We start from the raw sequence: 26,323 nt of genomic DNA, 5'->3' as shown, positions 1-26,323 counted from the left end.
TGTATCCTGAACGGATAGAATTGCTGCAATTGTATCCAGTCTAGGTTATATTCTACAAACATACAACAGTAAAAAAATAAAAAATAAAATAATACTCTTCTAGCCAGAGTTTGCTACAATGTATCAGCACAGGTAACGTCTGGAATCCAAGAGAACAAACTAGACATCATCATCTGCATGTAGGAAGTGTGTGGAGCCATCTGTTTGGATCATGTCTAGCCATAATACAGCATGTTCCCAGGCTCCTCTTGACTAACGATGAACTAAAGCTGGAGTTTTGCAGACCTGACATACAGCAAAGGCGCCGGAGGACAAGTCAAACGTACAAGAAAAACATGTTATGGTTTATGTGATCTAACACATGCAATCAAGGGACTTCAACAGTTATCCATTATTAAGACGGGAACCAAAATTAAAAACTATTCCCAGTAAGTAGGATCCATAAAGTAAGGCCTCATGCACATGACCATATGTGTTTTACGGTCCGCAAAAAACGGATCCGCAAAAAATACAGACGATGTCCGTGTGCATTCTGTATTTTTCAGAAAGGAACAGCTGGCCCCTAATAGAGGAGTCCTATCCTTGTCCGTAATGGAGACAATAATAGGACATGTTCTATGGAAACAGAATGCACACGGAGTAACTTCCTTTTTTTTGCGGACCCATTGAAATGAATGGTTCCGCATACAATCTGCAAAAAAAAAAAAAGAAAAGGAACAGACACGGAAAGAGAACACGTTCGTGTGCATGAGCCCTAAAAGAGTTCCCTGAGCCATCTTGAAAATCTTGCCGGGTGCTAACCTGTGTAAGAAAGATAGTCGGCCCAGTACTTATGCCTGCACTGCTCTGCCAATTCCACCGTACCACGGAGAGGTAAGTACTGAGCAGACGTTCTTTTATGAACCAAAATAAAATAAACTGAAAAGGATATTAGAGATGTTGTGTAAGGCTACATGCACACGACAGTGAACAAAAACGTCAGTTAAAAACGGACACATTGTCAGTTTTTCATGGCCATTTTGCATCAGTGTATGCATCCATTTTCTGTCCGTGTGTCCATTTTTAATGTCCGTATTGCATCATTTTTTCATGTCCGTTAAAAAGGGACATGAAAAATGGATAAATTTGATTGGCAGATTTTTCTAGACCCACAACACACACCTCACCTTATCCACTTGCTAGAGCTGCAGTCTCTTCTCACTTCACTGTTACAGGACCTGCGATGTGCGCGATGACGTCACTGAGCGCTCCCACGTGGTTACGTCACCACGCATATCCCAGGTCCTACTCAATGAAGAGAGAAGGCACTGCGGCAGCGCAAGCAAGTGGATGAGGTAAGTTTTTTTTGGTTTGTTTTTTAAACCCTAAAAAGGCCATATAGATAAAGGGCCAGATTTATCATTAGCTCCGGTAAGAATAATGGAGTGAAAAAGTCCCCAAAAAAGTCCCAAACGCTAAAACTGCGCACAAATTTGCGACTTTTTTCTGCTCTGCACTATGCTCGCCAGTTTTCTGAAAGTGGGCGTGTTTTCTTATGTAAATGAATCTCTAGACAGATTTACTATTGGGACTATTTAAAAAGTCGCAAAAAAGTCGCAATTTCACTCCAGTGAGGACCATGCTTATCTTATGAGACTTTTTAATAGACCATGCGACTTTTTCATAAAAACGTGCAACTTTTTCGTAAAGATGTGCGACTTTTGTAAAGCTGCTTACTGACGAATAAACTGCTACCGTCAAACCACATTTATTACAGTCTTAAAGGGCCGATCATAAATCTGACTTGGCTAAAACTGACTTTAGCCATATGTTAAAGTGGAGTGAGCTGTCAGAGTCATGATAAATCTGGCCCACAGTGTATTAGTTTTTAAGGGCCGTTAGACGGGTGCACTCCTGTCAATCGGCAGTCCCAAAAACAGTCCCATTGATCTCAATGGGGTCCGTTTGGCCGTGGAAACAGCCAAAAATAGGACATGTCCTATTTTTGGACGGACGCTATTCACTGGCCGTTAAAAGAACAGCTATGTGAATAGCCCCCCAGACTTTCATTGGTGCTAAAAATGGCCGAGTGACGGCCATTACTTAAACGGCCATTATTCACTGTCATGTGCATGAGGTCTAAGGGTGGGTTCGCACTTGTGTTATGGCATTCCGTTATAGGTTCAGTTTGTAACGGAATTCCCGGTCAGAATGCAAAACGGAAGCCTTTAAGAGGCATTCCGTTTTGATCCGTCATAATAGAAGTCTATGGGCTGCATAACGGATGCGTCTGTCGACAGGACAGATCCGTTATGCAGCCCATAGACTCCATTATGACGGATCAAAACGGAATGCCTCTTAAAGGCTTCCGTTTTGCATTCTGACCGGGAATTCCGTTACAAACGGAACCTATAACGAAATGCCATAACGCAAGTGCGAACCCACCCTAAAAGAAAATGACCACTGAAAACATGATGTTACTTACAATATATATCATATATTGGCAATACACGAAAAAATTAAAACATATTTTCATGCATTACAAAAGATTACATTTGTTAGGCTGCGTTCACAGTTGAATTCACATTTGGGCAGGCCAGGGGCCAACTGGCCATAAACTCTACAGGGAAATTTCCGGCTGGGCCGATGCCCATGGGGCCGCCTGAGCCCTATTTTTGGTCAGCCAGTAGCAGAACGGAAGTACGGGACGAAACTCCACGGACGCACTCCGTAGTGTTCCGTTCCGCATCTCCGGATTTGTGGACCCATTGAAGTGAATGTGTCTGCATCCGTGATGCGGAATGCCCACGGAACGGCACCTGTGTATTGCAGATCCGCAAATGCGGTCCACAATACGGCAACGGGAGGCCCTAGTTTTTTTTTTCCGGGGCCACTTTATGTTCCCAGTCCGCTCCAGGGGCAGGCTATTCCATTATCCTGTTGCTGACTGTCAGCTGGACAAAAACCACTGTACGCAGCAGTACTTGTCTGTCTGAAACCTGCCATTTATGCCGGAAACCAGCCGGATCACCGCTGGATGTTCCTTGACTATACAGTCGTGTATATAGTCATGTAAAACAAAACATGCAATGCAACAGCTCTCTGCAAACCAAATAAAGTACAAAATTGCATAATAATTGCAAGTGCTATACTAATAAGTTAGAGATGCTTGGCAAATCATTTTGTACAAAATTATTTGAGCCAGTTTGCCGCACGTCAAGGCGATCTCTGTAAGATGGGTTCCGAACACTAAATTCTACCTGTTATGTGCCATGACCGCTATCATATAATTCAGCGAGTGTAGGTTCCACATGCATGCTGGGCCTGCTTTAATTTCTGTCATTTTTGGTACCTAAATGGCCTCCATTATATCCAAGGAATGCAGGTACCAACATGCATGCCGGGCCCACTCCACACCACTCCTGGTGCCAAATGGCCACCAAAGACGGCAATGAGAGTCCACAAACTATCTCACTCCTGGTGCCAAATGGCTTCCAGTAAATGAGGGAGAGCAGGCCAAGGAGTGCACGACTGAGGTGTCAGCCACACCTCCAGTACAAACTTAGTGCACTCCTGATCAGCTCGTCTGCCCCATAGGCTGATTTTAATTAGTGTCAGTATATAGCTTGACTTGCTCCCCCTCACTCACTGGAAGCCATTTGGCACCAGGAGAGAGATAGTTTGTGGACTCTCATTGCAGTCTTTGGTGGCCATTTGGCACCAGGAGTGGTGTGGAGTGGGCTCGGCATGCATGGTGGTACCTGCATTCCTTGGATATAATGGAGGCCATTTTGGCACCAAAAATGACAGAAATTATAGCAGGCCCAGCATGCATGTGGAACCTACACTTACTGAATTATATGATAGCCGTCATGGCACATCACAGGTAGAATTTAGTGTTAGGAACCCGCCTTACAGAGATCGCCTTGACGTGCGGCAGACGGACTCAAATAATTTTGTACAAAATGATTTGCCAAGCATCTCTAACTAATAAGTATAGCACTTGCAATTATTATGCAATTTTGTACTTTATTTGGTTTGCAGTGAGCTGTTGCATTGCATGTTTTGTTTTACAGTGTTGTTCTCAGCCGTAGCAATGTGCCCCTGCGCTTTGGGATGTGCTGACTGACCCCCCTTTTTTCTTTGCAGACTATACAGTCATGTCCGGCAATGCTGGATCCTCTGTCGGATCAGACAACCGGATTCTCCAAGAAACTGAACGCAGCCTTACACAGTCTGTAAAAGGCCCCTGGCACTGCAGGTCAATGCTATGTGGCAATAACTGGGTAAGAAGAGACGTAGCACAGTGTGTTCATGGGGGAGACGGGTCACACTGGTGGGTATGCTGCTATCAGCTTACTTTTGATTGCAATCCATTTATATTTAGTCCATGAGTTCCAGCTCTGATGATCTCTATACATTACACGGCAGGTGGTTTTATCGCCACGGCCATAGTGACACAGCCACCAGGGTATCCACCTGTTTTAACGCGTCGGAACATCGCTGAAACGGGGGAAGGGAAAGAACAGCAGTGTCATTAAGCCATTTCAGCAGGTGACTTATGGACGGCAATGTCATGAGAACAAAGTCACCACAACACATACGTCCTGTGACTTACAGACGTTATGGCCTCTAATTAGCCAGACTTCCACATAACTCATTTACACACCGGGATGTTTCCATAGTCTAGGAACAATTTCACATGAAAAATGATTCTCATCATAGAAAAATACAAATCCCAGCGATTTCACTCAAGTAGGGATTTCTACAGTTTACACACCACACCGATGGTGAACAGCGCAGGACAGACTGCATTTACACATACTGGAACAAAACTACATTATTTAACACAACCACGGACAAATCCTCTGATATATAGTAACAGCGCATTAAACAAGCGTTCAAGGGTAATTAGTGCCTTAGAACGTGAGATTTGCGTAACAAATACAGAAAAACGACATGCGTGAACCCAACTATATTCATTTCATCATGCAAAAATAATATAGAAAAATAACAGCCAGAGGATAATGTAAAGAATTAAGGTTTGCAACACGATTTTCTGGTACTAAATTATCACCATCCCACTGGCTAGGGGAGAAATGCTACATCATTGGGGATCCGACTGCAAGGGCCTCCACGGATCACCAGAACGGGGTACAATGTTCCCTGGTTGAATAGAGGGGTGGTTGTTCAGCGTCCTCACTGTTGCTCCATTCAAAGTAAAAAAATAAATAAATAAAAAATGCAAATGTCTAAGAAATAATATTAACATCAATAAAACTCTCCTAAAACACAATAATCCCCAGAAAGTCATGATAGTCACAACAAAGCCCAGCACTGCTCAGCAGGGATTACCTGAAACGCACAGGACATGACGAGGACGTCTCTGTGTAGGCTCTCTGCGGGACAGTCTGATACAATGACTGGGCTAGGGACTACTTAAAGTGGTCAGCTATTTTTAACAATGGCATGAAAGGGGGAGGAAGGAAGGAATTCCACACCAAATGTCCAGCAGTGAAAGACACAAGAAGGGGACTTCTAGATATAGCCATTTGATTACTTGAGATTTCCCTGACCTGCATTCTTTGAAGACTTTTTTTAAGAAACATTGTATCTACAGTGTGCAGATCCAGGAAACATTGGGGGTCATTTACTATCCAGAAATACACCTATATTAGGCATATTTCTTGTGCAGATTGTGGAGCAAAAGTTATTTGTGCCACAATCTGCGGATTTTCCCCGCTCACGCCAGGTCTAAAAAAGTGGGCAGGGAAGCAGACGGGCTGTTAGACCCATCTAATTCATCATATTATTCTACGCCTTTTTTAGGTATAGAAAATGGTCTAAATGTAAGACAGCAAGGAAGCCATCTTACATTTAGACCTGCGCCTCTACATAACTTTAGCGGATCCACCGCCAGCTATAGGGCTTATCAAGATCGGCGTCTAAAACACCAGTCTCAAAATTGCTCCGCTGCCCTCGCCACTTTCCCAAAAAGAGGATGTGGCGAGGGCAGAGCCAGCAGCCCCCATACATTTATCTTCTTTCATGCCAGTTTTCTGGCGTAAAAGAGCACTGAAATTTACGCCAGCTTGGCGCCGGAATCTATTTCGGTTTAGGCGAACGGACTGCAGGACGAGCCCTCCGGCAGTACACAGGGATATCATAGGCTGGCGTAAAATGCCGATCTGTGGTGAATTCCCTTATTGTATCTATAGTGTTTTGATCCGGATCTTGTTACTTTTTTATACATGAAAATACACAACATCTAACATTTATGTCTTTCCCAATGAGAAAATACTGATATACATCTAGGAACTGTAGTCTCAGTTTTAGGCTACATGCACACGAACGTTGTTTGTTTCCGTGTCCATTCCGTTTTTTGGGGGGGATAGGATGCGCACCTATACATGTCCTATTCTTGTCCGTTTTAGGCATTGTTACAATAGATCCGCAAAAAAAAAAAAAAAAGGCATATGGATTTAATCTGGTTTTTTGGGGCGGATCCGCAATTTGCAGACCACAAAACACATACGGTCGTGTGCATGTAGCCTAATGGAAAAAAATATACCATATATTGTACACTTTCCAAGGCATATATATAATTCAAAACCTGTTTATATAATAAGGAGGGGGGATTCTGTCTTTACACCGTGTGTCACATCTGTTTTAGATCATATCTCAGTTTTGGTTTGGAAATATGTTCAATGCACAGAGTGAAATCTGAATCAGTATCTACATGTGAACTTGGCACAAGAGTTTCCGTTCACCCCCTAAACAGTATACAAATCTGCACGGTTTCATAAAGTTACATCCCAGCTTAATTTTAAGCATGTGCGATATATATCGCAATATATTGTTTTCTATATTTGTGGGAGGCGTGTTTTTTTTTACTTTTTATTTAATAACTATTAGCCTCCTTCAGGGCTAGAACCCTTGTCATATTCACCCTAATAGAGCTCTATTAGGGTGAATAGGACTTTACACTCTCCCTGCGCTTTGTGCACACAGCAGCGGGGAGCTGAGTCCCCTCCCCTAAACAGTGCCATCCACAGATGCCCCTCCCCCAAACAGTGCCATCCACAGATGCCCCTCCCCCAAACAGTGCCATCCACAGATCCCCCTCCCCTAAACAGTGCCATCCACAGATGCCCCCAAACATTCCTCAATAATTGCGGATTGTGAGGGGATTGCTCCATTTCCCTCCACTTTATGAAGATGAACGATCACTAGTGCAATCAATTGTCCCCATACAGATTCACCATTTGCCAGTAGCACATCCCTGTTTACACAGGTCGATGTGCTGCCTGCAAATGACGACTTTATGTGGAACATAAAGTGTTTGAACGTTCATCAGGTGATCGGCAGCAAATTTACATGGGGCAATTATCGGGAACAAATGTTTGCTCATCCCTGTTAATTGCCCTAATCCTTGGTCCCAGTAAAAGGGCCTTAAGACTGGTTTCATGTGTATAGGGGGCTCATGCACACAAACTTATTTTCTTTCCGCTTCCATTCCGTTTTTTTTTTTTTTTTTTGCGGACCGTATGCGGAACCAATCACTTCAACGGGGCTGTAGAAAATACAGAAGTTACTCTGTGTGCATTCCGTTTGTCTGCATGGCCGTTCCGCAAAAAAGTAGTGCATATCCTATTGTCCGCAAATCACGGTCCGAGGCCCCATTCAAGTCAATGAGTCCGCAAAAAACACGGAACACATCCATATGTCATCCATATTTTGCAGATCCATACTGTAGAAATGCTACGCCCAGCCCATATTGCTCATGTGTTTGGTGATTAATAAGCTACTGTTTCTGTATACGAGCCGCAAAAAAACTGATCAAATACGGAAACCATACAGATATGTTTTGTGCAATAATGGAACGGAAGAGGACTTAAATTAGAGAAAAAAAGAAAAAAGAAACTCAGACACGGAACGGACCAGTGAAAAACGGACTGCAAAGCAACAGTCGTGTGCATGAGCCCTTACAGTCATGACTCCTGGTCTTAATGAATGTGTCCATTATATGCTTGTCTGAATCCTTCACCTTATTATAAGCACTACACTTGTACAGTGATCTACATAGGTGCATTAAAGGCAGGGGAGCCCAGGTGATCCAGCCACAATACGGATAGTCCCACAGTAGCTCATGAACAGTACTATAGATAAGGGAGTGCTGCACTGAATCGAAATGTGGGACGAAGAAGGAAAAACAAACGGGCACATTTATTAAAACGCCAGTCTTAAAGCCCTAAGCTGGCGGTGGATCCGGCAGAGTTATAAAGAGGCACCGGCATCTCCATAACTTCGGCAGATCCTGCGCCAGTCCTGGCTGTCTTAGGCTACTTGTACACTAGCGGCAAGGAACTCCAGCATGTTTGCCGTGCTACCGCCGGAACTCCGGCCCGCCCCCAGTATAGTCAACGGGGCTTGAGCGTTAGTCCGGGGGCACGCGTGCACTAGCGGCAGCACGGATCTGACAGGCTGTTTACCTGGAGTTCCTTGCCGCTAGTGTAAAACTAGCCTTATATTTAGACCTTTTTCTACGCCTGGAGCAGGTATCGAGTTTCCCCCTCCCCAAAAAATTTAAGTTTCAAGTAAAAATAAACAAAAACTTCATTTTCCCCAAATAAAGTTTTTTTTTTTTTTTTTTAAGTATACATATTAGGTATCGCTGCATTCATATCGGCCGCCTCTATAAACATATCACATGACCTAACCCCTCAGATGTCACCTTACATCACACAAAGTACAACTGCAAGGGATCAAAAAGGCGTTTGCCCACCAAAGTAGTACCAATCTAACCGTCACCTCATCCCGCAAAAAATGAGCCCCTACATGAGACAATCGCCCGAAAAAAATAAAAAAATAAATAAAATATGGCTCAGAATATGGAGACACTAAAACATCTTTTTTTTTTGTTTTAAAAAAGCTGTTATTGTGTAAAACTTACATAAATAAAAAAATGTATACATATTAGGTATCGCCGCGTTCGTATTGACCGGTTCTATAAAAATATCACATGACCTAACCCCTCAGATGAGCACCGTAAAAAATGTAAAATAAAAACTGCTAAATAAACCATTTTTTGTCACCTTACATCACAAAAAGTGTAATCAATAAGTCATATGCACCCCAAAAGTGCCAATCAAACCGTCATCTCATTCCGCAAAAAATGAGACCCTACCTAAGATAATCGCCCAAAAACTGAAAAAACTGTGGCTCTCAGAATATGGAGACACTAAAACATGATATATTTTTTTGTTTCAAAAATGATATTAATTGTGTAAAACTTACATAAATAAAAAATAAAAAAAGTCTACATAATAGGTATCGCCGCATCCGTGACAACCTAGTCTATAAAAATATCACATGATCTAACCTGTCAGATGAATGTTGTAAATAAAAAAAAAGTGCCAAAACAGATATTTCTTGTTATCTTGCCTCACAAAAAGTATAATATAGAGCAACCAAAAATCATATGTACCAACAATACTGCCACCCTATCCCGTAGTTTCTAAAATGGGGCCACTTTTTGGGAGTTTCTACTCTAGGGGTGCATCAGGGGGGCTTCAAATGGGACATGGCATGGTGTCCAAAAAAACAGTCCATCAAAATCTGCCTTCCAAAAACCGTATGGCATTTCTTTCCTTCTGCGCCCTGCCGTGTGCCGGTACAGCTGTTTACGACCACATATGGGGTGTTTATGTAAACTACAGAATCAGGGCCATAAATATTGGGTTTGGCTGTTAACCCTTGCTTTGTTACTGGGGAAAAATGGATTAAAATTGAAAATTTGCCCAAAAAATTGAAATTCAGAAATTTCATCTCCATTTGCCAATAACTCTTGTGAACACATAAAGGGTTAACGACGTTTGTAAAATCTGTTTTGAATACCTTGAGGGGTGTAGTTTCTTAGATGGGGGTAACTTTTATGGAGTTTCTACTCTAGGGTTGCATCAGGGGGGCTTCAAATGGGACATGGTGTCAAAAAACCAGTCCAGCAAAATCTGCCTTTCAAAAACCGTATGGCATTCCTTTCATTCTGCGCCCTGCCGTGTGCCCGTACAGTAGTTTACCACCACATATGGGGCGTTTCTGTAAACTACAGAATCAGGGCCATAAATATTGGGTTTGGTTTGGCTGTTAACCCTTGCTTTGTAAAAGTAAAAAAAATAAAAAAATGGAAAATCTGCAAAAAAAGTGAAATTTTTAAATTGTATCTCTATTTTCCATTAATTCTTCTGGAACACCTAAAGGGTTAACAAAGTTTGTAGAATCAGTTTTGAATACCTTGAGGGGTGTAGTTTATAGAATGGGGTCATTTTTGGGTGGTTTCTATTATGTAAGCCTCGCAAAGTGACTTCAGACCTGAACTAGTCCCTAAAACTTGGGTTTTTGAAAATTTCAAGACTTGCTTCTAAACCTTGTAACATCCCCAAAAATAAAATATCATTCCCAAAATGATCCAAACATCAAGTAGACATATGGGGAATGTAAAGTAATAACTATTTTTGGAGGTATTACTATGTATTATAGAAGTAGAGAAATTGAAACTTGGAAATTAGCAATTTTTTTACAAAATTTTTGGTAAATTTTGTATTTTTTTTTATAAATAAAAATGATTTTTTTTTTACGTCATTTACCAGTGTCATGAAGTACAATATGTGATGAAAAACAATCTCAGAATGGCCTGGATAAGTCAGAGCGTTTTAAAGTTATCAGCACTTAAAGTGACACTGGTCAGAGTTGCAAAAAATGGCCAAGTCCGTAAGGTGAAATATGGCCGAGTCCTTAAGGGGTTAAAAAGGTGAGCCCATCTCACACAATGTGTCATATTGCTAGGATCTATCACTAGAATGCTCTTCGGTCACCTTTATGGGAGTCCTGTCTGTACTCAGCTATTTCTGAAATTTCCAGAGAAGTGAATGGAGAGCACTCCCATAGAAATGAATAAAGGATAGCCACGCTTGCGCAGTTCACCCTTGTTTGCTTTAGGGTCCATTCACACGTCCGTAATTTGGGTTCGCATTCGCTCCGCAATTTGCGGACCCATTTACTTTCAATGGGGCTGGAACGGATGCAAATCCACATTTCCTGGATACGCATTTTCGGGATCCGTATCCGTTTTTTCGGGATCCGCAATTTCGTACCTGAAAAAAAATAGAACATGTCCTATTCTTGTCCGCAATTGCGGACCAGAAAAGGCATTTTCTATTACAGTGTCTGTGATGTGCGGTCCGCAGATTGCAGGTGTCCGTGTTTTGCGGATCCGCAAAACACTTACGGACGTGTGAATGGACCCTTATGGTGATAGGTGCAGGTTCCAGAAGTGGGACCCACACCTATTTGACATTGGTAATATATCTGAGCGATATGACACCAATGTGTGAGACGGGCCAAGCGCTTTAAAGGAAAAAGTCAGAGATACTTTTTTTTTGTAAACTGCTGTGAGGCCAGTAAAATAATAATAAGAACACCACACAATTTTAAAAATAAAATAATTTTTGTCTGCTACTGGGCAAAAAACATTTGTCCTATACTAAATCAAGTGTGCGGATTACAAATCCGAAGTCAGAATTGTTGTAAGGGTACTTTTCACACTAGCGTTATTCTTTTCCGGCATTGAGTTCCGTCCTAGGGGCTCAATACCGGAAAAGAACTGATCAGTTTTATCCTAATGCATTCTGAATGGAGAGCAATCTGTTCAGGATGTCTTCAGTTGTCTTTTTGCTTTTTCAGGACGGTTTTATCTCCGTCCAAAATTCCGGATTCCCCATTGACATGCATTAATGCCGGATCCGGCCCCGAGTGTTCTGGCAAAAAGGATCCGGCATGCGGTTTGCACATGCTCAGACCGCAAAAGATGTGAAAAAAATAAATAAATGCCGGATCCGTTTTTCCAGATGACACCGGCAAGACGGATCCGGCATTTCAATGCAATTCTAAAATGGATCAGGATTCTGATCTGTCTACAAATGCCATCAGTTTGCATACTTTTGACAGATCCGGCAGGCAGTTCTGGCGATGGAACTGCCTGCCGGAATCCTCTGCCGCAAGTGTGAAAGTACCCTCACGCTGGGTTCAGACCTGAGCGTTCGGAAACGAGCGCTCTGTATGCGCGATTGTACGGGCGTTTACAATCGCGCATACAGAGATTGGCGTTCACACATTGTCGCGCGTTCCCGAATTTCTATGTGCGGGAACGCGCGACAAACGCCCAAAAAAAAGCTCAAGCACTTGTTTGAGCGTCGGGCGTTTTACAGCGCGATCGTACGCGCTGTAAAACGCCCAGGTGAGAACCATTCCCATAGGGAATCATTGGTTCTTGCCTGTTGTGCGTTTTACAGCGCGTAGGAATGCGCTGTAAAACGCTCAGGTGTGAACCCAGCGTAACACGTCACAAAATTTTGCTATGCATAAGTATGCCTAAATGAATTAAGCACTTGGAAAGCATCGAATAATTTTGAACAGAACGAGTTTTACTCCAACCATTACCTGATCTACATCAAAGTTTGCGTAGTAAACAATGTATGAAAATGTAATGGAATAACAACATTTCAAAAAGTTTCAAAAAGTCAAGATGGGAATGTAAGAAATGCACTTTCAATGACATTCGGCAGCCAAGTTGTTCATGTTGTCAGTTGTGTAAGCATGTTGTCTACTAAGGCTACTTTCACACTAGCGCTTGATCGGATCCGTTCTGAACGGATCCGATTATATTAATGCAGGCGGAGGCTCCGTTCAGTACGGATCCGTCTGCATTAATAACTTAGAATTTTTTCTAAGTGTGAAAGTAGCCTGAGCGGATCCGTTCAGACTTTCAATGTAAAGTCAATGGGGGACGGATCCGCTTGAAGATTGAGCCATAGGGTGACATCTTCAAGCGGATCCGTTCCCATTGACTTACATTGTAAGTCTGAACGGATCCGCTCGCCTCCGCACGGCCAGGCGGACAGCTGAACGCTGCAAGCAGCGTTCAGCTATCCGCCTGTCCGTGCGGAGGCGAGCGGAGCGGAGGCTGAACGCCGCCAGACTGATGCAGTCTGAGCGGATCTGCTCCATTCAGACTGCATCAGGGCTGGACGGAGGCGTTTGGGTCCGCTCGTGAGCTCCTTCAAACGGAGCTCACGAACGGACCCATGAACGCTAGTGTGAAAGTAGCCTAAGGCTGGGTTCACACCTGAGCGTTTTACAGCGCGTTCCTACGCGCTGTAAAACGCTCAACAAGGAGAAACCAATGATTCCCTATGGGAATGGTTCACACTTGGGCGTTTTACAGCGCGTACGATCGCGCTGTAAAACGCCCGACGCTCCAAAAAGTACATGAGCGACTTTTGGGGCGTTTGTGGCCATAGGACACTGTAGTGAATCACACAAACGCGCGTCAAACGCGCGTTTACTATTACAAAAACGCGCATAAAAATGCGCGTCTAAAACGCGCGTTTGCGCAACGCTCAAGTGTGAACCCAGCCTAATTCAGCATAGTTTGCTGCTCGTCTGTTCTCAGGGAAGTTCTGCACTACTAGCACAAATGCATCCCAAGCTGCAAGACGCACTCGCTTTGTCAGATTCTTGCGCTGATCATAAGTAGTCTATTTGCCACATATGTAGCAGAAATTGTCTGGATCGTTAACACATTTGCGTTTATCCATCTTAAGTTTCAAAACTGATAGCACTATAACAGATCACGTTATCAAAATCTGTCCAGCTTGCCTTATATACTTACGTTGACTTCAGACCTGAGCGTTCGCGATGGAGCGCTCTGTATGCGCAATTGTACGGGCGTTTGCAATCGCGCATACAGAGACAAGCGAACGCCCATTGTCGAGCGTTCCCGCTGAAGTCTATTAGCGGGAACGCGCGACAAGACGCCCCAAAGAAGCTCATTTACTTCTTGGGGCGTCGGGCGTTTTACAGCGCGATCGTACGCGCTGTAAAACGCTCAGGTGAGAACCATTCCCATAGGGAATCAGTGGTTCTTGCGTAGGAACGCGCTGTAAAACGCTCAGGTCTGAACCCAGCCTTACTGCTGACATCAGCCTGAGTGCATCCGAACAGGTCTGGACATGTCCATTGGAATATCTCCAATATAAGGCCTCTTTCACATACTCCGTATGCATTCTGTTTCCGTATTTCAGTTTTTCAGTTCCGTTGAAAGATAGAACATGTCCTATTATTGCCCGCAAATCACGTCCATGGCTCCATTCAAGTCAATGGGTCCGCAAAAAAAAAAAAAAAGGAACACATACGGAAATGCATCCGTATGTCTTCCGTATCCGTTCCGTTTTTTTGGAACCATCTATTGAAAATTTTATGCTTTGCCCAATTTTTTCTATGTAATTACTATATATGACATACGGAAACACAACGAAAACAAAAAAAACGGAACAGATCCGTGAAAAACGGACCACAAAACACTGAAATAGCCATACGGTAGTGTGAAAGAGGCCTAATGCATTAATATTATAACTGGATAGGCTTTGCATGTACTTAACCCTTTAAAGTCCGGTTCCCAAACATGGTGCCCGCTCGCACATGCAGCGGGCGCCATATCTGCTGGGTTTCTGCCATTTTAAATAGCAGAGACCCGCGGCACATGTATGCGATCAGCCCTAAGGCTGATCGTTTACATTTTCCCTTTCAGATGCCGTGGTCAAAATGTGACCATGGCATCTGCGCAGTCCGGAGGTAGAAGTTGCGCACCTCCGCTTCAGTAACAGCGTTCCCTGGCTGAGATCAGGGAACCTGTTACATTGATCTAATAGGCTGAGGCCTCAAGCAGGCTTCGGTGCCTATTAGATGACTATACCAATACAGGCCACTAGGTGTCAGCATCGTATTGGTATAGTGCAAATGAACTGTTCAATGGTGTCTATATAGACATCAATGAACACAATGATTGCCAGTTATTGTCACCCAAGGCGACAAAAAAAAAAAAAAAAAAAAAAAAGTTTAAATCACCCCCCTTTCCTTAAAATAAAAATACTTAACAAATAATAAAAAATAAAAAAAATCATGGGCATCACCACGTGCAAAAATGCCCCTACTATTAAAATATAACAATATTAACGGCATACGGCAAATGGCGTAACGGGAAAAAAAAATAAAAAATGATTGTCACTTATACAACCCAATAATTTTTTTTAATAAAAAGTGATCAAAAAGTCGCACACACTTCAAATTGATATCACTGAAAAGAACAGATCGTCACGCGAAAAATTAGCCCCCGTACACATAAATACAAAAAAATTATAGGGGTCAGAATATGGTTATAAAATAAAATAAAATTCCCCTCAAAAAAGTTTTTTTTTTTAAATGTCAGTATTAAAATGCAAGAAAAATTATATAAGTGTGGTATCATTGTAAACGTACTGACCTGGAGAATGAAGATAACAGTTCAATTTTACCACATAGTGTACAGTGTAAAAAAATAAAAACCTTTATCAGAATTGCGTTTTTTCCCAATTCTACCCCATTTGGAATTTTTTTCCCCCACTTCCTACTACATGGTATGCAACCGTAAATGGTGCCATTAGAAAGTACAACTTGGAATCAGCGCGCTCATTTTAGTATAAATCACGTTTTTCTCTCAGTAGCAAAATCATTGTTGCGTGGTGTAATCAGTCAGTGACGTACTGTTATGGGCTGCAACTGTGATGTCCCGTAAACTGCAGCAGCCGATCACTGGCCTCAGTGGTGTATGGCTTGAGACCGCTGAGGCCAGTGATTGGCTAGAATTGTATAAGGGACATCACTGCTGCAGCCACAACAATACATCACTGGCTATAGCCTATGGAAGAGGAAGGAGCGGTGGAGCTGCACTAAAAGGGGTAGGTGATAGTAAAGGCGAGTTGTTTTATTATTATTATTTTACAGGCTCCACAACAGTGTCCAATAAAAAAATAAAAATAAAATAATTTTACTAAATAGACACATTGAAAGTAACATTAATATGAATTAAGCTTTTACAACATATGGCAAAGATTCAGAATGATCCAAGCAATTTATCACAGCTCTGAGTCAACAACTTCCAGAATAGTGGCTAGAACACATTAAGAGCATTTATAAACAGGAACGCCTAACCAGTTCATCATCCGCTGTATAGCAGAAAAATGCTACAAATTGTTTCTAAGGCTACTTTCACACTTGCGGCAGTGTGATCCGGCGGGCAGTTCCGTCGCTGGAACTAGCCGTCAGATCCGCCGATCTGCTGCTGACTGAAAGCATTTGTGAGACTGATCCGGATGCGGATCCGTCTCACAAATGCATTGCAAGGACGGATCCGTCTCTCCGCTTGTCATGCGGACCGACGGATCCGTCTTGTACATTTTTCTCATTTTTTACCGATCTGCGCATGCCGGAACGACGGATCCGGTATTCTGAATGCCGGATCCGGCGCTAATACATTCCTATGGGAAAAAATGCCGGATCCGGCGTTCAGGCAAGTCTTCAGTTTTTTTTGCCGGAGAGAAAACTGTAGCATGCTGCGGTTTTCTCTTTTGCCTGATCAGTCAAAACGACTGAACTGAAGACATCCTGATGCAAACTGAACGGATTACTCTCCATTCAGAATGCATGGGGATAAAAGTGATCAGTTCTTTTCCGGTATAGAGCCCCTGTGACGGAACTCTATGCCGGAAAAGAAAAACGCTAGTGTGAAAGTACCCTTACTCACAACTAAGCTTAAAGAGATTGAACAGGATTATATAAATTTTACTCATGTAAAGGAAAATCTAAAAATACAAGTATAAAACATGTAACACTGCATAACACACACACACGCACAGAGCGCTGTATAACACACACACACACACGCAGAGCGCTGTATAACACGCACACACACGCAGAGCGCTGTATAACACGTCATGTACTGGCATCATTCCTTTGTGGTACAAAGTATCACTTGCAGAAACAAGCCCTGTAACTGCTTTGGTTTTCATGGGTCATTTCCATGGTTTACCATTCTCTACAGCAGTGTTTCCCAACCAGTGTGCCTCCAGCTGTTGCAAAACTACAACTCCCAGCATGCCCAGACAGCATTTGGTTGTGCGGGCATGCTGGTAGTTGTAGTTTTGTAACAGCTGGAGGCACACTGGTTGGGAAACACTGCTCTACAGGGATATTGGGCTGAACTCTAATCACCACACAGGTCATCTAATGAACGCCAAGACAAAGCAGGAAACCTTCAACTGCAGATTTTGTCACTAATCTTTAATGCAAGGAGTGAAATCCATACCAAAATTAGGTACCAAATCTGCAATACATGAGGCATGCCATGAAATCTAGTGTTTTTTCTATACAACATAAATTGAGTTTTAAAGCATACTTTTCATAAACGAATAGTACATGTGAATATAAGAAACTTTGTAATATATCTTGGTAAAGATTTCTGCTTTTCTCATTATATCTGACTGATTTTCGCTTTACTGCTTTTAACATTGAAGTCTATGAAGAGAAGAGGAGGAGGAGGCTGCTGGATGAGACACACACAAACTACAGTTTCTTAGCTCTGCTACACTTAGGTCAAAGTGCAGTTTAATCCTAATGCATTCTGAAGGAAAGAGATCCGTTCAGGATGCATCACGATGTCTTCAATTCCAGTAGCATTCCAGTTTTCTGAATGAAAACAAAACCACTGCAAGCTGTGGTTTTGTGTCCGCTCATCGAAACGGAACAAACCAGAGCCATCAGTAAAAACAATGCAAGTCAATGGATCCGGATACAAAAAACAAACAAAAAAAAAAAAAAAAACACACACAGGTCACCCATTAACTTGCATTGTTTTTAGTGACGGATCTGGTAATAAATCACTTACTAGCTGGCAGGAGCTCTCTCCATAGACTTGTGTTTGAAGCTTGAGACAGAGATGGAAGCAGCGAAGAGTGAAAGAAAAGCGGTGGAAAGAACCCAGTAGGAAGCATAATTCTTTAATGAGATATATTACAAAGTTTCTTATATTCACTTGTACTATTTCTGAAATCTTGTTTGTAACTAGAGGTACACTTTAGGTGTAGAAACTGGAACAGAAATCCACAAAAGAATCTGCCATAGCTGAAGTTGGTCTTAATCTGAATCCTCTTGTGCCCGTACCCAGTACCAAGACATCCAGTTCCTGTATTCTACAATCACAAAACAGAGTGGATTGTACTCTAATCCATCTGAGAAGAGTTTATGTAAGTTCTCTGCTCCAGCAGAGTGGTAAGCCACTGCAGAGGGTGGTCTCTGCCCTAGAGGACCCAGCATTATAACTCATCATTTCAATTGATATTGTATAATGCTTCAGTCTCTTGGCGACAGCAGACGTTCTTCATGCGAACCACCACAGACACCCGTGGTGGCAGCTTATATCCTGGGAGAATCGAAGGATCGGGCGAAAAATGTTCTCTTTGCCTGCACCTCCTCTCCCCTGACATCATCTGTCGGGGGACAGTTGGGAGATCCCCACACACATTGCTCTTAATGCCCCCACATTTTTGACTGTTTGCTGAAGCAGCAGAGAACGGCGGCTTCAGCCACCAATACACCAATGCGTATGGGGGACTTAAAAGAGGTTTTATGAGATTTTTATACTGATGACCTATCTTAAGAATAAGTCATCAGTATCTGATCGGTGGGGTTCTGACACCTGGAACTTCCGCTGATCGGTGGTCTTCTCTCTGCTTTTCCTAGGGTGAGTGACGACACGTTCATGTGTAATATGGCCGAGGAGCAGCTCAGCCCCATTCCAGAGAATAGGGCCGAGCTGTGATACCATGCAGAGTCGCTATACAATGTTTGGCGCTGTGCTTGGTGAGCTTCGAGAAGGCAGCAGACCTCACAGGAGTGCCGCTGCCTTCTCAAAACAGCTGATCGGCAGAGGTCCTGGATGTGGAACCTTCACCTATCAGATACTGATAACCTATCCAGAGGATTTAAAATAAAATAAAAAAATAAAAATAAAAATCATGGAAACCCTTTAAAGAGTAGGTTTCTGAAGCCAATGCCCGGAGAGGATTATAAATAGAGGACATGTAGAATGCCCACTCCTGATTTTGGCTTCGAGAGCTGCACCCTGAAGCCCAGATGAAAACCACTGAAAGGTGAAGTGACAATGACACCTGTCAACAGGTGGGATATATTAGGTAGTAAGTTGAAGTTGAAATGCCTCAGGGCACTTGCCTCTAAACAAGCGGTCTGAAAAGGCCGCAGTGACCATCACTGCCTGAATAAACGGTCAAGCTTCAGGGCACTATTATGTGGGAGGGTGAAGCCGTGGCTAATTGCCCAGCCACATGTGGACTGCACCTATTTTACAAGTTGCAATTACTGGTAATCGTGCCTCAAGCAATACATGTCAGCGCCCTAAGGATCTAAGAGCCTGACAAGGGTCAAATTGCCATGAGTACACAACTGGGTCAAAATACAAGTTCTTCTGGGGTGATCCCAGTATGCAGTGGGTGGCACAAGAGTGGTCCAAGATGGACAACTGGAGTCATGGGTGTCCAAGACTCACTGACATGTGTGGGGCGGGGTGAAGGCTAAGGTGTCTAGCTCGATGCTACAGAGAAGCTACTGTAGCACAAATTGCTAAAAAAGTAAAAGGGGTTTTCTGCAAGTACAATATTTACAATCTACTGTAAAGGATCGCTCTCTCTCGGGGGGGGGGGGGGGGGGGTTGTCGCAGTCACAGACTTCTTCGCAGACAACAGGATTTAATGTCCAAACTGGTGCTTTATTGTGGCACTTCAGCACCCGCACAAACACAAGCATCAAATAAACACCTGCCCGTCTGGGCTCTAATGGTCCATTCACCGGTCCGTAGTGTATTGCGGATCCGCAATACACCTGGCCGGCACCCCCCATAGAACTGCCTATTCTTGTCCACAATCGCGGACAAGAATAGGACATGTTCTTTTTTTTTGCGGAGCCACAGCCCGAAGTTCGGGGCCGCGCTCCAGAAATGCGGATGCAGACAGCACATAGTGTGCTCTCCGCATCTCTTCCAGCCCCATAGAGAATGAATGGGTCCGCACCCGTTCCCGATATTGCGGAACGGCTGTGGACCCATTTGCGGACATGTGAATGGACCCTAATACACAGGGTCTCAGGCTCCAAGCTTTAGCAGGTCTGCTCATCAGACACAAGTGCAGACAGGGAAGAGATCAGGCTTCCTCAGCCATATACGGTCCAGCAGCCTCCAGGCTGTGACCTCAACAGCACCCTTGGGGGAGATGGTCCAGAAGTCCTCCCGACTCTGACGGTACAACCCTTTTTCTGTAGGCATTGCTGGGCCCCCCAAAACTTAAGGCTTTACAAAGCCTCGTGGCCCCTCAGCCCTCCTGGCTGAGACCACACAGAGCCTCTGTTTCCAGGTTTTCTCTCTCACAGACTGACACACAGAGGGTTGGTTTTATGCCTTTTCGATTACAGCAGGCCTCACCTGCGATAACCTCAGGTAAAAGACAATACCCGGACTGGAAGGGTGTGGACTGGCAGATCCCACTACCAAACCTATCCGCCAGTCCAAATGAAAACCAGCCCAGAACAAAACGTAAACAAAACTGTCTCAAACTACACTTTGCTGAAACCTCTGCAGCTTTCTGGATTTTATTTATCTCACCCCATCTGAGGTATCTGGGTGGGATATACACACCTTCAAGCACTCATAACGTACACATCACAACACTATCTTCGGGGTAGGTCATCAATATCTGATTGGTGGGGGTCTGGCTCACGGCACTGGTTCTGATCAGGCTGTGGCGCTCCAGCGTGCCATCAATTGCTTGCGGTGGCTGCGTTTTCAAGCCCTCAAAACGAAACGTTGCTGTTCACTGGATGACCAATGTGTGCCAGTCCATAGCTGGTTCACTCATGGTAGGAGAAAAAACACCTTCAGCTTTTCAGGCTACAGAAAGGCGGTGTGAGTGACCCTGACGAAGACACAGCATGCGAAAATAATCCACTGGATCATTACAAGCTAATTAGATTCCGTAAACCAGTGATGGGGAACCTTTTAGAGACAGGCGGCCGGATCGCTGCGCCACCGGTGTGAAAGTAGCCTAGACTAAGCTAAGGTTTCACTCTGCCGACGGTCCTGGCAAAGAACAGCCTGCCGAAGGTCTCTGGATCCGGCACCGCCAGACGTCAGTGGAATGCCCACCGACTCCACTGACTATATAATGGGGTCAGGTGGATATCCGGCCGCTCCCCAGGATTCGGACAAATACAGCTGCACGCAATAGATGTCAATGGGACAGAAATGCCAGACAATGTAGGAAAAAAATCTGCCAGACCCTGAGCTTGTTGCAATTCTAATAATACGCCACCGAGTCAAAAAAACGGACTGTAAAAGGTGAGAAAAATAAAAACATCACAAAAGACCGTTTTAGTCCTGCTTTCACATTTCCCAAAGATTTCCAGGTAACATCTGGAATTGGAGTTATTTTTTTGCCAAAAACTGAAGGAGAAAAAAAATAAATAAAAAAAATATGTAAAAAAAAGTCTGACACCAAAATTGCAACAAAAAATAATAATTACGTGCGACTTGTCTAACTTTTAGAGCTGTGATTTGGCTGAAAAAGCACAAACATGCCACAGAAAAGTCGCTGGCGAGACGCACGTTACACGTGACTTACATGTGGAGTTAGGCTAGGTCTACACAACTACATTTGTTGCGCAACATTATGTCGCGCGACAATTTTTATAATGGCAGTCTATGGTGTCGCACTGCAACATACTGCGACACAACAGTCGCAGAAAATCCATTCGAGATGTCGCATGTTGCAGTGCGACACCATAGACTGCCATTATAAAAATTGTCGCGCGACAAATGTCGTCAATGCTGCATGACTTGTGACCTCAGGTCAGGATTTTTTGCGTATGTTATGTGGCGGTATGTACCAATGACACCACTGAAAATCGAGGGCTACACGGCTAGAAGAAAAGTGCGCAATATATCTCAATGGTGTCGCAACGCGACATGCTGTGATGCTCACAAAAAAAATACAACCAAGTCAGATTTTTTATCACATTGCAACATTATTGAAACACATAACATGAAACGTCGCATGTACGTGTACCCTCTTTTGCCCTGCACTGAATGCCCCTGCCATGCCACACACTGCGCCCAGCATACATTCTGCACGGTTGGTTTGTACAGGACAACATGCATTGAAAGTGGAACTCCCCTCTAAGCATGAAGCGGGCACTGACCTGGGCTTTGGCGGACACTGACAGCAGGGCATGGCTGGAGTACCTGGTCTGCCCCTCCCCGCCTAGCCCTGCTGCCCGGCTCAGTGCCTCCACCTGGCGGCTGAGTTTCTCCACCTGCTCCCGTAGGCGCCGGTTCTCGCACTGCAGGTCGGTGACAGAGCGGGAGAGCGGCCCGGCCAGCCGCAGCACGTCCTCCAGCTGCCTCTCCACCCCGCGCCTGAAGTCCTCCATCTCCTCCTGCAGCCCCTGGACTGTTCCGCGCAGCGGGCACACCTTGTCCTCGTCCGGCAGGCTCCTGCAGCTCGCGGCCGGCCACATCGACACCTCCACGCCCTGGAGATCCATAGCGCCCGGGAAGAGCAGGGAGCAGAGTGCGGCGGCTTCTTCTTTACCTCAGCGGCGGCGGCACGTTACACCCTCATGTCCTGCAGGGATGACTGAGACACCTTGTCCTGCGGCGGTCACTTCCGCTCACCCTATGAGAGCTGAGTGCGGGGAGCTGCTATATACGGGCTGTGTGCGGGGGTCACCTCTGTGCAGTCACCTGTCACTGTGCATGGAGGCGGGAAAAGCGGTGTACCTGACAGGATGCAGTGTCCACCTCACTACTGTACTACACTGCTCTGCACTGTACTGCACACTACTGTACTGTACTGCTCACTACTGTACTATACTCAATACTGTACTACACTGCTCACTACTGTACTATCCTCAATACTGTACTGTACTGCTCACTACTGTACTATACTGCTCACTACTGTACTATACTCAATACTGTACTACACTGCTCAGTACTGTACTATACTCAATACTGTACTACACTGCTCACTACTGTACTATACTGCTCACTACTGTACTGCTCACTACTCTGTACTGTACTATACTCACTGCTGTACTACACTGCACTGTACTGCACAATACTGTACTACACTACTCAGTACTGTACTATACTCAATACTGTACTACACTGCTCACTACTGTACTATACTGCTCACTACTGTACTGCTCACTACTCTGTACTGTACTATACTCACTGCTGTACTACACTGCTCTGTACTGTACTGCACAATACTGTACTACACTACTCTGTACTGTACTATACTCAATACTGTACTACACTGCTCACTACTGTACTACACTACTACTGTATTACTGTCCACTGCAGCTGCACCCTGCTTATGTGAACTGCTGTCTGCTCCTGTGTTACTACTGCACTGCAGCTGATGGCTGTTGTCCCTGTATTACTGCACTGCACACTGCTTCTGTGTACCACTGGCTGTTGTCCCTGTATTACTGCACTGCTCCTGTGTACCACTGGCTGTTGCCCCTGTATTACTGCACTGCACACTGCTCCTGTGTACCGCTGGCTGTTGCCCCTGTATTACTGCACTGCACACTGCTCCTTTGTACCGCTGGCTGTTGCCCTGTATTACTGCACTGCACACTGTTCCTGTGTACCGCTGGCTGTTGTCCCTGTATTACTGCACTGCACACTGCTCCTGTATACCGCTGGCTGTTGCCCCTGTATTACTGCACTGCACACTGCTCCTGTGTACCACTGGCTGTTGTCCCTGTATTACTGCACTGCACACTGCTCCTGTGTACCACTGGCTGTTGTCCCTGTATTACTGCACTGCACACTGCTCCTGTGTACCACTGGCTGTTGTCCCTGTATTACTGCACTGCACACTGCTCCTGTGTCCACTGGTACTGCACTGCACACTGCTCCTGTGTACCACTGGCTGTTGTCCCTGTATTACTGCACTGCACACTGCTCCTGTGTACCACTGGCTGTTGTCCCTGTATTACTGCACTGCACACTGCTCCTGTGTACCACTGGCTGTTGTCCCTGTATTACTGCACTGCACACTGCTCCTGTGTACCACTGGCTGTTGCCCCTGTATTACTGCACACTGCTCCTGTGTACCACTGGCTGTTGCCCCTGTATTACTGCTCTGCTCTCTCCTGCTCTGAGTTGCTACAGGCAGTGAAGGACCGGCAGCCACATGAGATGCTCAGTCAGGGGAGGGACTGGGAGGAGGGGAAGCTCAGCCTTTCTCTCCTGTGTTACCGGCTGTGCCAAAATAAACAGTCCCCTTATCTGTCTCCAGAGGAGAATAGGAGGAGGGGTGAGGTGACAGCGATGAGAGGCTGTGGTGGAGCTGAGCGGGACAGATAATAAGCGCTTTCCCCTTTCATTGTCATGGGGACTGTATTTATTGGGCGTATACAGACTAAGGGTCCATTCACACGTCCGCAATTTCGTTCCGCATTTTGCGCAACGGAATTGCAAACCCATTCATTTCTATGGGGCAGCACGATGTGCTGCCCGGATCCGGAATTGCGGATTCGCACTTCCGGGTCTGCAATTCCGATCCCGAAAAATATAGAATAGGCATTTTCTATTAAGTGCCGGTGATGTGCGGTCCGCAAAATGCGGAACGCACATTGCCGATGTCCGTGTTTTGCGGATCCACACACACGGACGTGTGAATGGACCCTAAAGGTCCATTTACAATGTGCAGATACATTACCAGTGAGGAGCCGTTATAGCAAGTTTTAGGGTTCTTTTACACAAAGCAATTTGTCAGATTTGTATAAATGCTCGTTCCCGATAATCTGCTGTGCTGGAACCTTGATTTTCAGTGGGGACAAGCGATCACTGTATTGATCATGTGTCCTATTACTCAGAGCTGCAGCTCTCATCTCAGCTAATGATCATCTCAGATAATTTACGATCGTCTGTCAGATCGTCGGTTCATGTAAACAGACCCTGTCTCTGCTTGTTTACTTGTCTTTATATTTAGGACTAATTGTGTTTTTTTTGTCATACGTATGATTGTTTGTGTGATCGTTCAGTTTTCTTCCTCTCACTTGTTTTGTTTACCAGTGACAGACAGATGTGTGCTTACACGAGGGGATGTGCTGTCGACAAGCAATCGTTAGGTCAGCTTAAATGATGCCTTCAACCACAAACAGCCTAATTATCCTTTGTTGTTCCATCATGGGACATACTGTATTTTTCGCCCCATAAGGTTTTAGAGGAGGAAAAAATGTTTTTTCCTCAGATCAGACCCCCAATGTTAATTCAACCTCAACTCAGACCCCCAAACAGACCTCAGATCAGACCCCCATCGTTACTAAGACCTCAGATCAGACAACAAAATAAATCAACTCACCTCTTCTGCTTTGGACTGCGCCACCAGGGGCCACTGTATTCACCACTGTCCGGTCTTCCTGTACTAATGAGCGATTCCATAATGGAAGCGGTTATTAGTATACGCCCTATAAGACACCCCCACCTTTTGAAAGAGAAAAGTGCGTCTTATAGGGTGAAATATACGGTATTGTCACCGCTGGCCCTGGGAGAGATCTTACAAGTTCAGATAGACGGAAGACTCAGGAATCTATCTGGGAGATCTCTCTTGTTTTCATTGTTGCTGACAGGTTTCCACCCCTTTGCAGATTCTGCTCATTATCAGTCAGGTGGCTCTTTATATGTTCCTCCTCTCACTTGTTTCCCTGCTGCTAATAGCTCTTCTGTGGAGTGCTCTGCTTGTGTGGTGGTTCTCCTGTTCCAGTTGCTTCTCAAGCTAAGTACTTTTCCCTTTCCTGTTGTGTCTGTTCGGAAGGAGCCGGTTGCCTCTTTCCCTGTTCCCTAAGCTGAGGGTTTGGTGCAGGGTTGCAGTCTCAGGTTCCGGTGCATGTGCATTTCTACCTTTGAGATTTGCACATGTTGTTAGCAGCTTAGGGAGAGATATTCCGGGATTGCTAGGAGGTGACCTTTTTTTCCTAGGTTTGGGACCTAGTCTGTTGTTTTGTTATGGTCCCCTTTGGTTGTCCTTCCTTCCCTGTACTACCTGTGACAGATATTTACACTGAGCAATGTTGGTGACCGATTATGGGCCCTATGGCTGACGATACATATAAAATCATTGTGAGGCGAATGCTGTCTCTCCTGACCCCCACATACATATTCATGCTCGGCTCTGAACGAAAAAAGGGGAGAAGTCAGAGGTCAACATAGACATTAAAGGGGTTGTCTCAGCTGGGATTACTACGATATGCCACAAATTTCAGATAGGTGTGAGTGCCACTTCTGGGGCATGCTCCTATCTTCATAAAGGGGCCCCCAAAGTGAAAGGAGAGC

The 26,323-nt window shown here is 44.6% G+C and overlaps 1 protein-coding gene across 1 annotated transcript in view; it reads right to left on the bottom strand.

Annotated features, from left to right (window-relative positions):
- Nucleotides 1-22,902, bottom strand: part of SMTNL2 (smoothelin like 2) — a 112,807-nt gene extending 89,905 nt beyond the window's left edge. The window contains 1 exon segment of the mRNA XM_044283905.1: nucleotides 22,174-22,902. Within this exon segment, the coding sequence (XP_044139840.1) occupies nucleotides 22,174-22,518 (345 nt within the window). The 5' untranslated portion in view covers nucleotides 22,519-22,902.
- Between the last annotated feature and the right edge of the window lie 3,421 nt (nucleotides 22,903-26,323).

The sequence above is a fragment of the Bufo gargarizans genome, chromosome 3 (assembly GCF_014858855.1).
Source record: "Bufo gargarizans isolate SCDJY-AF-19 chromosome 3, ASM1485885v1, whole genome shotgun sequence".
Lineage (NCBI taxonomy): Eukaryota > Metazoa > Chordata > Amphibia > Anura > Bufonidae > Bufo > Bufo gargarizans.
Note: the sequence above shows the minus strand (reverse complement) of the source record. Positions and strands in the feature narration are given on the sequence as shown.